The 12930-nt window shown below is 34.2% G+C and overlaps 2 protein-coding genes across 3 annotated transcripts in view; one reads left to right on the top strand and one right to left on the bottom strand.

Annotated features, from left to right (window-relative positions):
• Window positions 1-2574: 2574 nt before the first annotated feature.
• LOC136985370 (homeobox protein Nkx-6.2-like) lies at window positions 2575-11019 on the bottom strand. The gene is made up of 3 exons (XM_067282640.1): window positions 10490-11019; window positions 7702-7871; window positions 2575-3694 (listed from the first exon to the last, which is right to left on the bottom strand). The coding sequence occupies exons 1-3, from the start codon at window positions 10962-10964 to the stop codon at window positions 3473-3475; spliced, it is 867 nt and encodes a 288-aa protein (XP_067138741.1). The 5' UTR covers window positions 10965-11019; the 3' UTR covers window positions 2575-3472.
• A 91-nt stretch (window positions 11020-11110) lies between these two features.
• Window positions 11111-12930, top strand: part of LOC136985355 (homeobox protein Nkx-6.2-like) — a 46131-nt gene continuing 44311 nt past the window's right edge. For both annotated transcript variants that reach the window (XM_067282625.1, XM_067282624.1), the window contains exon 1: window positions 11111-11398. The gene's annotated coding sequence lies outside the window, so the exon portion shown is untranslated. The remainder of the gene's footprint in view (window positions 11399-12930) is intronic.

Here is a 12930-nt window from a genome sequence, read left to right as displayed (position 1 = left end):
AAGGGGCTCGACAGCCTGCAATGAGATCAGCACTTCGTCGCTATCGACTTAAACATTAAATCGAAATTTGGAAGGGAAGAAGATACACCCACCCCCCTCCCGGTTACAGCTCAAATGCCGGGAGTATAACACTGCTAGAACCTTCCGCAGTTTTTGCTCCCCCCCGCCATTCTCCCAAAAAGTAGAAGTCATTAAGCGTACTGTAACATGTTTAGAAAAACACGGATATTCGGGAGTTAGAATAGGGTCTAAAGCGACATCTGGATGTCTAATGGGAGTATACAATCTTCGGGCTATTCCTTTAAATCCGTCTTATCGCACCGTTTCGGTGGATCCCCCCGTTTTAGCTTTATCGGTCTCCGTTTTCTACTAATTACTTGGCAGTAGCTAATTGCTAGAGATTTGCTTTCTCTCGGAGACCTCATTTCCCATCTAGTCATTTGCATTAAAAGGAAATTTGGGTCTCGCCATTATTGGCACATTAACCAAAATCACGCTCGTTCTACCGACGATTGTGCCTCTGCCATTAATTGCTCTTGTTCTAGCACTAATTATTTCACAGGGAGTGTTCTCGATTTCTTGTACTCCCACACTAAATTAATTCATGCCATCTGCTACTCTGAATATTTATCAGACAACAGAAATCTCGCATTTTCTCACTAATTACAGCCGAATGGAGCCATATACATTGTATAAAGATATACCCCATCTTTGTATGCCGTTGCCTAATTTACCTCCCGCCTTATTGGCATACTTCAAACATAATTAAAAACACGTAAAAATAACGCCCCCTTCGATTGGTTCCATACTTTTAAATGAAAATCCACCGATCCACCAATCACGGAATTTCTTTCGAACATTTCAAATATTTTTTTTCGGGGGTGGGGAAAATTCTGTTAATGTTTAGCAATTAAATTTTTCTTTAACGTTAATTTTTCTTTCTTTTTTTTAAATTTTTAATTACGATTAAAAGAAAAAATTCGAAAATTTCTGAAGTACCGCCGGAATGCGTAAGGTTCAGCAGTTTAATACTTAAATAAAAGCTGTTAGTTTAATGAGTTTACTTAATTCTGTTATAAATTATAATGAAATGCTCCCATAAATAAATTCTAATCTAATTTATGTGTTAGATTGAAATTATTATTAAAAGTTACGAGTGCGAATTGCAAAATTAACGATTGCAAATTTGTAAATGGTTCAAACTGTTAATTAATCGACAAAATGAGGGAAGATACAAAGAAAAAACGTATCTATAAAAATTAAAAATTAATAACGATAATAATAATAATAATAATAATATGCTAAAAAGGAATAAAATTTCTCATATAAAATCCATAATTTATGCAGAGGCAATCAGAAATTAATATTGGATCTTTCAGAGTGATGCAGTTTATAAAATCTTCTATTATTTTTATTATTATTTTTATTTTTTTCTTCCCCTCGAACTCATAAAGTAAAAAACTATATATTCATCGCATTTTAATTCAAAGTTTGCTTCAATAAATTTTCATCAGAATACGGAGCCATCAACGGAGATTGAGAAGCGTTGTTTATAGAAGAGCAACAACGATAGCTAACTTACATCAGGAGCAATTGCTGATTATATTTAAACCAATCAGAAGTGGGAGAGTGGTTGCTGTAGTCGGAACGGTTGATGTATGCAGTCCAGTGAGATGCGAGAACCTTGAGGCTGGAGAGCTTCCTCGTTTCTCTCTTCCCCCCTTCCTCCCTCTCCCAGTCAGGTTGTCATAGCGACCAGTATGGATTTATATATCGGCGCTTTCACGAATATAAATCTCGGTTTCGTGGAAATTGTTTTCCTAGTAATAAGTTTAATGCACGAAGCGGGAGATGGGAAGAGATGCTACTCCACCACCTACGAAGATATGAGGGTTGTTTTATTTTATTTGTTTCTTACGACGGCTTTGCAAATGTTAGTAGGCTAATCTTGCCATGTATAAAATACAATTTTCTATTTTCTGTAATAATTTGTAAAGCCGTTGGGAATTTTTTTCCCCTTTGTTTTCTTTTTCATAACCGTGTTTAAAAAGTCAGCTGGAGAATCAACGGTACGTAATAAATTCTAAAATGTTAAATACTCGCGTAGTTTCGGGGTTAATTAAGGTTCCTTAAGAATAATTTAAATCTAGTCACGTTTTATAAGGTTAAATTCATATAAGGTAATCGGGCTTATTTAATATTTTGCATTTGAAATAAGGAGAAAATATTTATACGACCGTCCCGAACGGCGATTTCCCTTCCTACGTTACAATTTATGTATATCATCGATTTTGTAACCTGAATAAAACGGAAACCTGCCTAAGCGGGAAGAATTCTACGAAAATCAGCTATTTTCTATGTTAAAAACCTGTTCAAACCGCGCGATTCCGACTTAAACAGGTTCTGCTGTGTATTATCTTAAGTGTATTGTGAGGCAATTAAACGTCATACAACTGTCATTTAAATAATTTTAATATGTTCAATATGAAACGACTTTCTTTCGATACAAGACAGTACTTTACACAAATATACCAAACAGAAAATAAATTTAATAATTATACAAATACAATTTATGTTTATAAAAAGGTTTTGACCTTTTTTTCCTTCTCTTCTTCTTCTTTTAAACTGTAATCTGTCGAATAAATATTTATTGAACTTATTATAAGTTTTATTCTGCAATAAATAACAAACAATATGTGTTCCATTATCGACGAGGGGAGGAAATTTTCCTTTATTTTTCCAAATTTTTTCCTCCTCCCCCATTCATTTAAAATGTTAAGACCTACTCTTTTCGGAGAAGTGTTGACCTACGGCGATACATTCAAAGAATCTCTCTGTACACGAACTAAAACTCGATAGGTTAATAACATAATTAAACCTAATGTGAACGACTGAAATCTTATGTACAGTACAACCTCACGGCTCCGAACTTAGAATTGGTTAGTTGAGCATCACGTGACTCGGATATGGTACCCTAATTTACATTCTCGGAAACGTCGTAACGCTATGTTACCAATCTACGTGTTTTTTTTAAATTCGATATACCGAAGTGGCGTGGAAAAGAAAAGGCAATTTTCTTGTCGGTTATTATTTATTTATTTATTTATATTATTCTTTAAAATTTCTATAGTCAAGTGAATGCCAATTCAACCAACCAATCTTAGAAATCCTTATATCCGGGGTTCATTCCCGGACCTACAGGAATGGAGAGAGGGCAACATCAGTTTCACCGGGTTATAAAGTAGCCAAAAATGATTTTCAATCGGCAGGTGTGCCATTTCATAAGCAGAATAACACAATAAAACTTATGAAATGATACCCCCTTGGTATTATATACTTGTTTTTTATTTATTTATTTATTTATTTATGTAATTCTTTTTTTATGTATATTTTTTTTCTGCCTTTCTTCTGATAATCTGGCATCGATATCGATATACAGATTGAATTGCACATTGTTGCGGATTTGATTGTGTTACGGCGATGATAACCTATCTGTTACATCTTCCTGTCTCAGTCCCGATGATCCGTCATCATCTCGTTTGAAACGTTTCCCGTCTAAACCGTTTAGTTCTTCTGCATCCGAACTGTCGTCGTGTCTCATTTGTTCAGCTTCAGAGTCGTGTTTCTTCTTGGCTGTTGCCATCTCCGCTGCGTGCTTTTTTCGCCATTTTGTCCGTCGATTTTGAAACCATACCTACAAAAAAAATTTTTTTTAAATAAACACAACAGCTTCAGTAATCGTCCGGTAGGGGGCGCGTTTTGTGGTGTTCGTTACAACAGTAGAATTACAGTAATGAAGACAAGTGACGACGAGCACGCGAAAGTGAGGAGTGGCGTGAAGATTTCAAAAATGATTAAAGTAAGAGAGATGAGGCGAAGTGAATAAATTTTAATTTTTGAAGATTTTATGGAGCAATTGAACCGTCGAGTGAGGTTAAATTCAGTCGATCGTTTAAGATGTCTGACCAAACGAGTAATGGGCCAGGCTTGTGGCTAGTTGTCTCCAAAGCTGCGGTTCCGACACAAACCACATCAATCATTGACTGCTGTGATAAGAGAATCGAATAGGGCTCCTAAAAGAATCGTTTGTCTTCATAAATCCCTTAATCCGCTGTCCCTACTGGAGAAATAATAGAAGCGAAGTTAGTAAATGTGTTGTTTCTTTCTTCTTTTCTTCTGGAATTGTTTTGTCTTTTTGTATCACGTTTGCTCAGGGAAATTTCCTGTAAAATTCCCTTTCCCCCTTCCTTAACGTCATCAGAAACTTGGTCTTGAACACTTAAAACAATGCAGAAGTCATCACAAGGTTTGCATTATCAGAATTAGTGCCGATATGCAAGATAGGATAATTATATGATATCATTTCGTGATAATAATGACCACGTTATAATATTAAGCAAGTATAGGATAATTGAAACTGATGAGTCAACTATGCTAACGACTGTTTGTGTATGAGGTCATTAAGATATAACTGTTATAAAATGATTGTGTAAACACCGTACCCATTCTCGATACACTACTACACACCAGTCATAAGTAGCAATGCTACTTTATGCCCTTAAATAAAGGCTTTAAAATTGAATTTAATATTAAACGGATACGTCACACGCGGTACAAATTTATAACCTGTGTTTTTTTTCATTACAGATGGAAGCCTTATAATAGTAATAACTGTCAAAAAATAATAGAAGGCGTGGAATGAGAGAGAGAAAGAGGGGGGTTTTTCTTTTCCAAAAACAAGTTCGATAGGCCTATCAGGAAGTTTATTGGGGTATATGAGAGAGTGTGGTGTGTGAAAGTTATTGCTGCAATAGAGCAATGATATACACCACTAAACCAATAGGAGTCATGTCAAATGATTCTATTACTTACTTGATTGAATGTCTCTCGTTCTACGTCTATTCTGACGTAATCACCGAGCCAAATACGTAAAAGATTACACCCTATTCTATCGAATTTTACTGTTGAAATCTGCATGTGTAATAGGAATTACTGAATTAACATTGCAGTTGACTGTTAATGATGCATCAACACGTCTATATCACTCGTCTTCTGGGAACCATCGAATTACATTCTATACACTCGGTTCCTATCGAATTGCCTCTCGTATCAAATTATGTGAATCTCTACTTAACAAAATGCTTGAATATCTTTTATTTTCCTTTATTTCCACGTAAAATTGCCCCCTAACAATAAAAACTTTTGTGTGAGTAAAGGAATAAAATGAATTATTTCTCGATAAATCAGACAATTTTGCTGAGAAATTTCCATTCATTTTAATTTACTATTTGCTTAAATTATTCTAGAAATTAGCTCTTTTATACGGTAAAGTTTCTACATAATTTTGGAAAATTTAAATATTAAAAGTCGAATTTATAAATTGAAAATTCATCGGAATAAATTAGTAACGTGGTCATGATTTAAAAGCTTTTTATTATAAAATAATGCTATTTATATTAATAAAAATCGATTTATTGCATTTATAATTATAATAAAATATAAACTAGATATAAAAATTAAATGAATTTATAGAACGTAATTTTAAATTTATGACTTTTTTAATGCTTATTAATAGTGTTTATTAATGTAACTGTAATTACTTATTAATTAAGTTATTTTAATGTGAATTAATGTCTAGAAATTTATATACACGCTTCAAAAATACAAAAGGTAAACATTTTGATTTTTTACTTTAATCCAAAATGAAAATTTAAGCGAATTTTCCATTGAAAAATTTCATTATTTATGTTTATAGTCCATTTTTAAAACATATTTAAAGCCTCTTGCGTGTTAAATATTTACTTAAATTATGTATTAATGATAATTAAAATCGTTTCTTAATGTTAATTATTAGTTAAAATTAAATTTTCAGATGATAGCAATTTATAAAGTTCTTTATTTTTAGAAAAAACAACGTTTATTTTTCAAGTTTCTTTTAGCATTTCTAATTTTTGTTTTTTGTTGGATAGAATTATATGAAAATATATTTAAATTTAAGCATTTTTCTGTAATAAAATATTTTTCAATTTTCATATTTTGGTTTATTAGAATTTTTCCTTAACTTAAAAACATTTTCTAAACTTAATAATCTCTTATCAAATGCTTATTCCTAGCCAAGTTTTTTGGAGACTAATTATTTGGACAAGTAACAACACTAGCATTTTTCATATTTTCGTCTAACGTAGAAAAAAATATAATGTAGGAGAAAGTAGACAAATTGTTTCTTAATGAGATTTTATGGTTTGAAAAGGAATCTGGCACCAGAATATATCTTTATCTCGCTCTTCTAATTCTTCTAACCTTTTCAATTTTCAGTGAAATAAGCCAAAAAAAAAGTGGATTTTTTTTAGGAAACCCACTCGCATCTTTCTTAATATTTGCTATCCAAAGCGACTTTCTAATGATTCCTTTCTTCTTCTTTTTTCATTTGTTTACCTTATGGCTACATTCTTTCTGGCGCTTTTCTGAATACCTCTATGGTGTGTTTAACAGGGCACAGAAAACACTACAAAGTCTCACGACATACAAGAAAGAATAATTCGTATTTCTGAATGATTCTTCTAAAAATTCATTCGTTCTAAGTTACTTCCAAGTGCTGTGAATTAATACTATTATCTTGTGTATATTCCAGTAAGGAAATCCGAAAGGGTTTTAAGATTGCCATTCATTTAATGCCCTCAAAAAAAATTGTAAATAAGGAAATAAAAGTCGAGATTTTATCGCTATTTTAAAGGATTTTAATGGCAAATTACCATAATGGCACAATATAATTAAATTCGTTGCAAGTATAAATCCGTACAGGGCATTAAGCGAGTTCCATTTCTCTTAATCATAATTAAGAAATCCAACTTGGAAAAGCAGAAAAAATTCTTTAAACTGGATAATATACCTCGGTGGCAAGCGATTTCTAATAAAATTGTAAAGTGGATACGAAATAATCAAATAGAAACGAGTCGCAATTATGAAGAAGTATAGCAGCAATAAAGTGATAAAGTTAGGCCCTATTAAATAAAAGAGCTATGGAAATAACAAATAGAAAGCAAATGATGACATGGTCGGTCATTATTCCGAAAGCAAGCCTTTAAAAAACAGAAAAAAACAACTTCATACATAATTCAAGGCAGTTATTCTAACAAAACGAATAATACTCTGGCTGATGATAAAGTAACGCAGTCAAACAATGACATATTCAAGCATCAATTGGAATGCAAGGAATCAAACCGTTTTGCCCCCATACACTAGTAACTCCATCTGGTGCATGAACAGATAAGTAAGTAGTCAATGGTGGATATGATAAAATTGTGAATCTAGTATTCTTTCAAGACCATTTGTGTCTTTTCAAACATGCATGTACGGAAACATTACCAGGACTGCGGGGATTGTCGTTCTGTTGCTAGATAGATGCATTGGCACGTCTTCCGAAACAGAGCTGTTTTATCGTCACGTTAAAATCCCTGAGTGAATAGGAGGTTTTTCCAACTTTATTGTTGTAGGCAGTGTTAGAAAAAAACACGAGAAATGGGGACCCTTTCTCTATTCGTACCACTCCCGTATCTTATCTTCTTCGAGAATTATCAGAAATTAACGTCTTCGAGGAGGGTCACAACCGCGTAATTAATTAATTGGGACAATTGGCAAATTGTTTTTGAGTTATTCGAAGAAAAGAGTTAAATGAAATAATATAAAATTAAGTAAAATCACCTTAACTTGACTCTCGGACATTCCAAGCGCGTAGGCTAATTTAGCACGTTCGGGTCCAGCCAGATATTTGGTTTGTTCAAAAGTCTTTTCTAAAACATAAATCTGATGACCGGAAAAAGTAGGCCTTGTATGTTTTTTCTTTCCGTCTTTATCCGTCGCATTCTGAGCCACTGAAAAAGATATTTTACACTATTAAAACCCAATTTAAAGTCATTTATATTATCTAAAATGTATTCCTCCCACAAAAAAGTAGAATATTCTATCATACAGATGTAAAAATACTACTTTAAAATGCTGCATACAGCTTGCAATTCTATATTTTGAATTGAAGTTTGCCATACACGCTCCTAGTAACTGATATACATTACTAAAGATTTATCTTTATCACTATTCTACGGTATAAAATAATAATATAACTCTTTCTTCTTCCTGTTTAAAAACAAGTAAAATTATTTTTAAACTGTTTTATTTATTAATATAATTAAAATTTTCTAAAATTTAAACGAATTTGGTTCTCGTTAAGTCCACAGAAAGTCTGTCACTACTTACATTATAAAATTACAATATAAAATTATTTTATGTTTAATTATTGTTCTAAAGTGGAATGGGTTAAAGAATTTAATTTATTAAAGTGTAAATTTAAAAAAAAAAACTTATTTAATTTCCCAATTTAATTTCGTAGAGGACGGAATAAAAAGTTTTGTGATTAAAATTCAACTTTCATTCCTAAATTAATTTTTTACACGTTATCATAAGCTTTGTTATATCAGTGTAAATCTCACGGATAATTGAAGAATTTCTGTAAAAGTTTAATCTTTCGTAAATTACAAAAAGTTCAGAAATTACCAAAATGTCTTCGTGGGTATTGGCAATTTCAAAGTTTTGTTCAAAGACTCTCTGATTCTTTGGAAAACTTCTACAAATTGGATCATTATCAGATGTTACCTGATAATCACTTTTTCTTCCTATCTTCGGATAATCCTAAAGTCAAATAAATTGAATTTTTTGTCCTTCGTAAATTCACATTTTTATCTCTCTTTTCCAGTCTAACACATAACTAAAATTTCCACTCGAACTGACTTATTAAATGCTCATTTTATGCAAAAAAACGTAATTTTTATGTGTTTAATGACTTAAAAATGGGCGTCATCATTGATTAGTTTTGATAAATAAGACCGAGCTCGGCCTGTTATTTTCATTTCTGTATGTAATTTGATTGTAGATTTGCCCTAAATTAATAATTAGATGTATAATTATAAAGCTGAAAGATTATAAAGTACAGTAAAAATCTGACTAAGTTGAACACCTGTGGTGAAGATTCAAAGTGTCCAAGTTAGCGAGTGTCCGGGTTAGAGAGATGTCCAACTTTCGAGGTTTTACTGTATAAAACTTGATTAAATAATTTGCAAATTATGAATTATTTTCTCTGCATTTCAGCTTTGTTTCATGTTTTCAAAATTCTTCGAAGAAACGAAGAGAAAATAATTTATCTGCTTAAAAACTTAACATTTGCTTTTTTAATGTTTAAAATTTTTATAACTAAAATATTAAACTAATTAATTGTCGTTTATGTTTATGCAAGTGCTTTAAATCGAGGAATTGTTAAATACTTCTGAATTATGTACTTAGGCAAGTTAATCATTCTCTTGTGGGCCTACTAAAGTCTCATTGACTAGGCTTATAATTTAGAGTTTCCACAAGAAACTAAGTCTCTAGATCTATTTAAAAATGACTGAAAACGGCGATTTAGTCTTTCCACTATTGTTCTTAAACGTTTGCAGAAATACGTTCAATATATCGAGGTACAGTACCTTCCACCGCAGAAGAAAACTGTTTTCTTCGATAGCTCTTGTGACACTAAAACGACACGCAGTTATGACACAACGTTATGACAGAACACAAATAACCGATGCCTGTTGCTAGGTTGTCGCCAGAACAGCTTGAACCTGCCGTTTTTGATACTTTCCAACATTGACATATAACGATTCAACACCCCGATACTTGTGGATTTTAAAGGGTGATTAAAGCACGCTTACGCTAAAGTAATTAATTATTAGTTAAATAGTAAAAAAAGCGGCCGTTTAAACACTTAAATTCTATAACTTTTCTTGTATATTTAGGCCTGGATAATTTACGAACGTGTCCAAGACAGACAAGAGAATTTGTAGGCCTAGTCCCGAACTTTACGTAAGACACGATAGGCCTAAAAATGGAGCTAGTAATCGAAATTACACACGGAATTAAATTCAGTTTGGGCTTCTATTAATATTAATTGTCATAGGATATTAATTATTCTAATTTAATTTAAATTTATTCAATTAAGAAGTAAATATTTACCTAATTAAATTGTTCTTTAATTGAGAATGTGAAGGTGCATTAAGACAGCTGGCCGAGTTTCGAAGTTTCGAATTGATATTGTGTACTGTACGTATTTGTTAAGCTTACTTTACAACAAGTATTGTGTTTGCAGACCACTTTCGGTAGCACAAGTTGATAGTTTCTTAGTCTAGTACGAGATAAGAGAGGAGAAAATACCTTAGTCTCCATAACTATTACACTCCAGAACCGAATGTGATAAGTGGCTGTATCGAGGCAACTAAACCAAACATCCGGAATGTCTCATACAAGATCTGAAACCACAGTTACGTGGAGTGTAATCAAATTACAAACAAGTATAGGATCACACGTAACGATTGTTGAAAAACACGAAGAATATTTAGCAGCTTGGATTACAAGAAGACCAAACGAATTTGCTTTTATTCTATGTAAAATGACGTACTGTACATACCTGCAGCGGATGCGAATCTGTCCCTCCAGAGAGCCGGATTTTGCATCATTCCTGGCCAGTACAGATGCGGTCTACCCTGGAGTTCACTCAGTCCTAATTTATGTAGGCCCCCGTTGGCGGGGCCAAAGTACATCCCGGCACCGACTCCGAGACTGAATCGTGGTAGGGCGCTGAGGGTGCCCAAACTGGGTGCTGAGGTGACCGAAGGCCGACTAAGAATATCGTTGATCCCGTGGGGAGTCGCCGATTGAGAACATGTCGCCGGAAGTCCTACTGCGGACGGTTTTAAAGTCTGTGTATTTGGATAAGTTCCGACAGGTGTGGATTTAATCTCTGCCATGGAGTGCAAGGCGGCCAGAGGAGGATTGCCGAGAAGAAAGGCGTTCTGACGCGACGCTTCCATGTTTATGTTCAACATAGACAGCATTGAACTTGCGCTAGGTGCCGATGTCGCCGGTGTATTAAACTCTAACATGGCTCCGGCGTTAGCAGATCACCGAAATCTTGTCTACCATCTCAACAGAAGCATCTAAACAACTGTACCGAGTGTTGTGCATTGGATACGTCAAATACGACACGATTTCCCTAGCGCGCCTGACTGATACCTTCTCTAGAGGGCGGATCCAAACCGCCCGATCCTATTGGACGGCAAGCGTTACCATGGTTTCGATAGACCAATAGACGAGCCCATGATGTTTTGTTGAATCTGTGAAGGAAACGGAGCAAGACAGACAATATGTCGGCCTGTCGGATGCTTCACTTTCCAACTGACGGTACTTAATGAAGCGTGCTACCACTGGTCGACCCCTTCGAGTGACACGTGGCCGCAGTCGATCCCCTTGTGATAGATAACTCGCAACTGTTTCGTTACGGTGGAGTCCGAGCCGAGGAAAGCGCACTTTTTGCCAGGTAGGAGCATCCAATCGCCTCCTTAATAAAGTTCGCGACGTTTATTAAACTTTAAACGCGAATATTTTTACAAAGTTTTTCTAAAGAGCCGAGCAATCGTTGGTCCCAATTTCTTCCGCGACTGACGTTTAAATCTCTGGTGACGTCACACCGGCGGCGTATCTCGGGAAGGCAACCGACCAATCATTTTATGCCATCGAATACAGTCTTTGATTAAGTAAAGTGAGCATCCCAGTCTATCGTTCCGATTTCCGATTCCCTTCACGGTAATTAACAATTAAACTCATCAAATTAAAATTAAACCTATTATTTCCAATTTTTCTTCGTTTAAATTAGATACTGCACTTTTTCGGAGGCGAAAAACTAATATTTCGTTTAATTCATTTCAATTTTACAACCTTTTAATAAAGAAAAACTGCGGACAATCGTCACACGTGTATACTATTTTAGAACCATTTCATTTTCGCGTTACGCCGTAACTAGAGATTAGTTACGCTTTGCCAAAATAAATCTCTTTACTAACGATTACAATGTTATCGTTGAGATAATGCTTAATTTATGGTCCGTAAATTAAATATTTATAATAAGAGGACCGTCAGACAAAAGTTTTTTTTTCTTCTTCTTTTAAAACGAATTCATTACGTTGTAACAAACCGCTCGGAATCTTTTATAAAAATTTGATTTATCAATCTAACTAGCTGTTATGGCTTTAAAACTGCCCCTGAAAAGGTTCTAACAAACATAACGATCATTTATATTGGTTTAATAGTCGTATCTGAGGCAAAGGCCTATCGCAGCTCCCTTTTTAATGTCAGCCACAAAGTTTGCAACAATACAAGCGACCTTACTGCTTCTAAAGAGCAGCCATCCAAACTGTAATCTCTTTGAGTCAACTCACCGTATTAAGGCCTATTACCTTTTTGCTATAAGTCAACACCCAGGAACCGAGAGACGGGACAATGGCATAGTTCTGTTGATATTTACATCCGCTAAATCTATTGTTGGATCCCGTAACCCCGATATTTGCCCTTCTCCGTTTTCGTGTGAAACGTACCTCGCTCTGTGCCATATCTGGTTGCCTCCATTAAAATACACGCTCAGAGCTTAACAAATTGTATGCATGGCCTCACAAATTGTGATGTATAAGCTACTTTAACAATCTTCCCTTTGTTATTACAATGAAGATTTATTAAAGCGTATAGTTTTAATGCCATATATTCGCCGTATAATATTTTTTAAATGTATTATAACGTGTAAACATTGCTTCAAATGCACAATTTTTATAATTTCGACGAGTGTAAATTTAAAGTTTGCTTGTTGCAACAATTGAATGTCTGAGGGGTGTCGAAAAAGTCAAGTTATGTAGTGTTAGATACTTTGCCGAACTCGTTATCCGCCGTGTGACAGCCTATTAAAAGTTTCGTTACACGATAATATAACCCTTCAGTGGAAGCGAGGAGGGGTGCCACGTATGGTTCCCATGCTAGGAAGTGGCACCGATCGGGGTACGTTATACAAATAGGGTGGACACC

This window comes from Centruroides vittatus, unplaced genomic scaffold (assembly GCF_030686945.1).
Source record: "Centruroides vittatus isolate TY-2023 unplaced genomic scaffold, ASM3068694v2 contig_962, whole genome shotgun sequence".
NCBI classification, from domain to species: Eukaryota; Metazoa; Arthropoda; class Arachnida; order Scorpiones; family Buthidae; genus Centruroides; species Centruroides vittatus.
The sequence above is the reverse complement of the archived record's forward strand: the minus strand, read 5'-3'. Positions and strand labels throughout refer to the sequence as shown.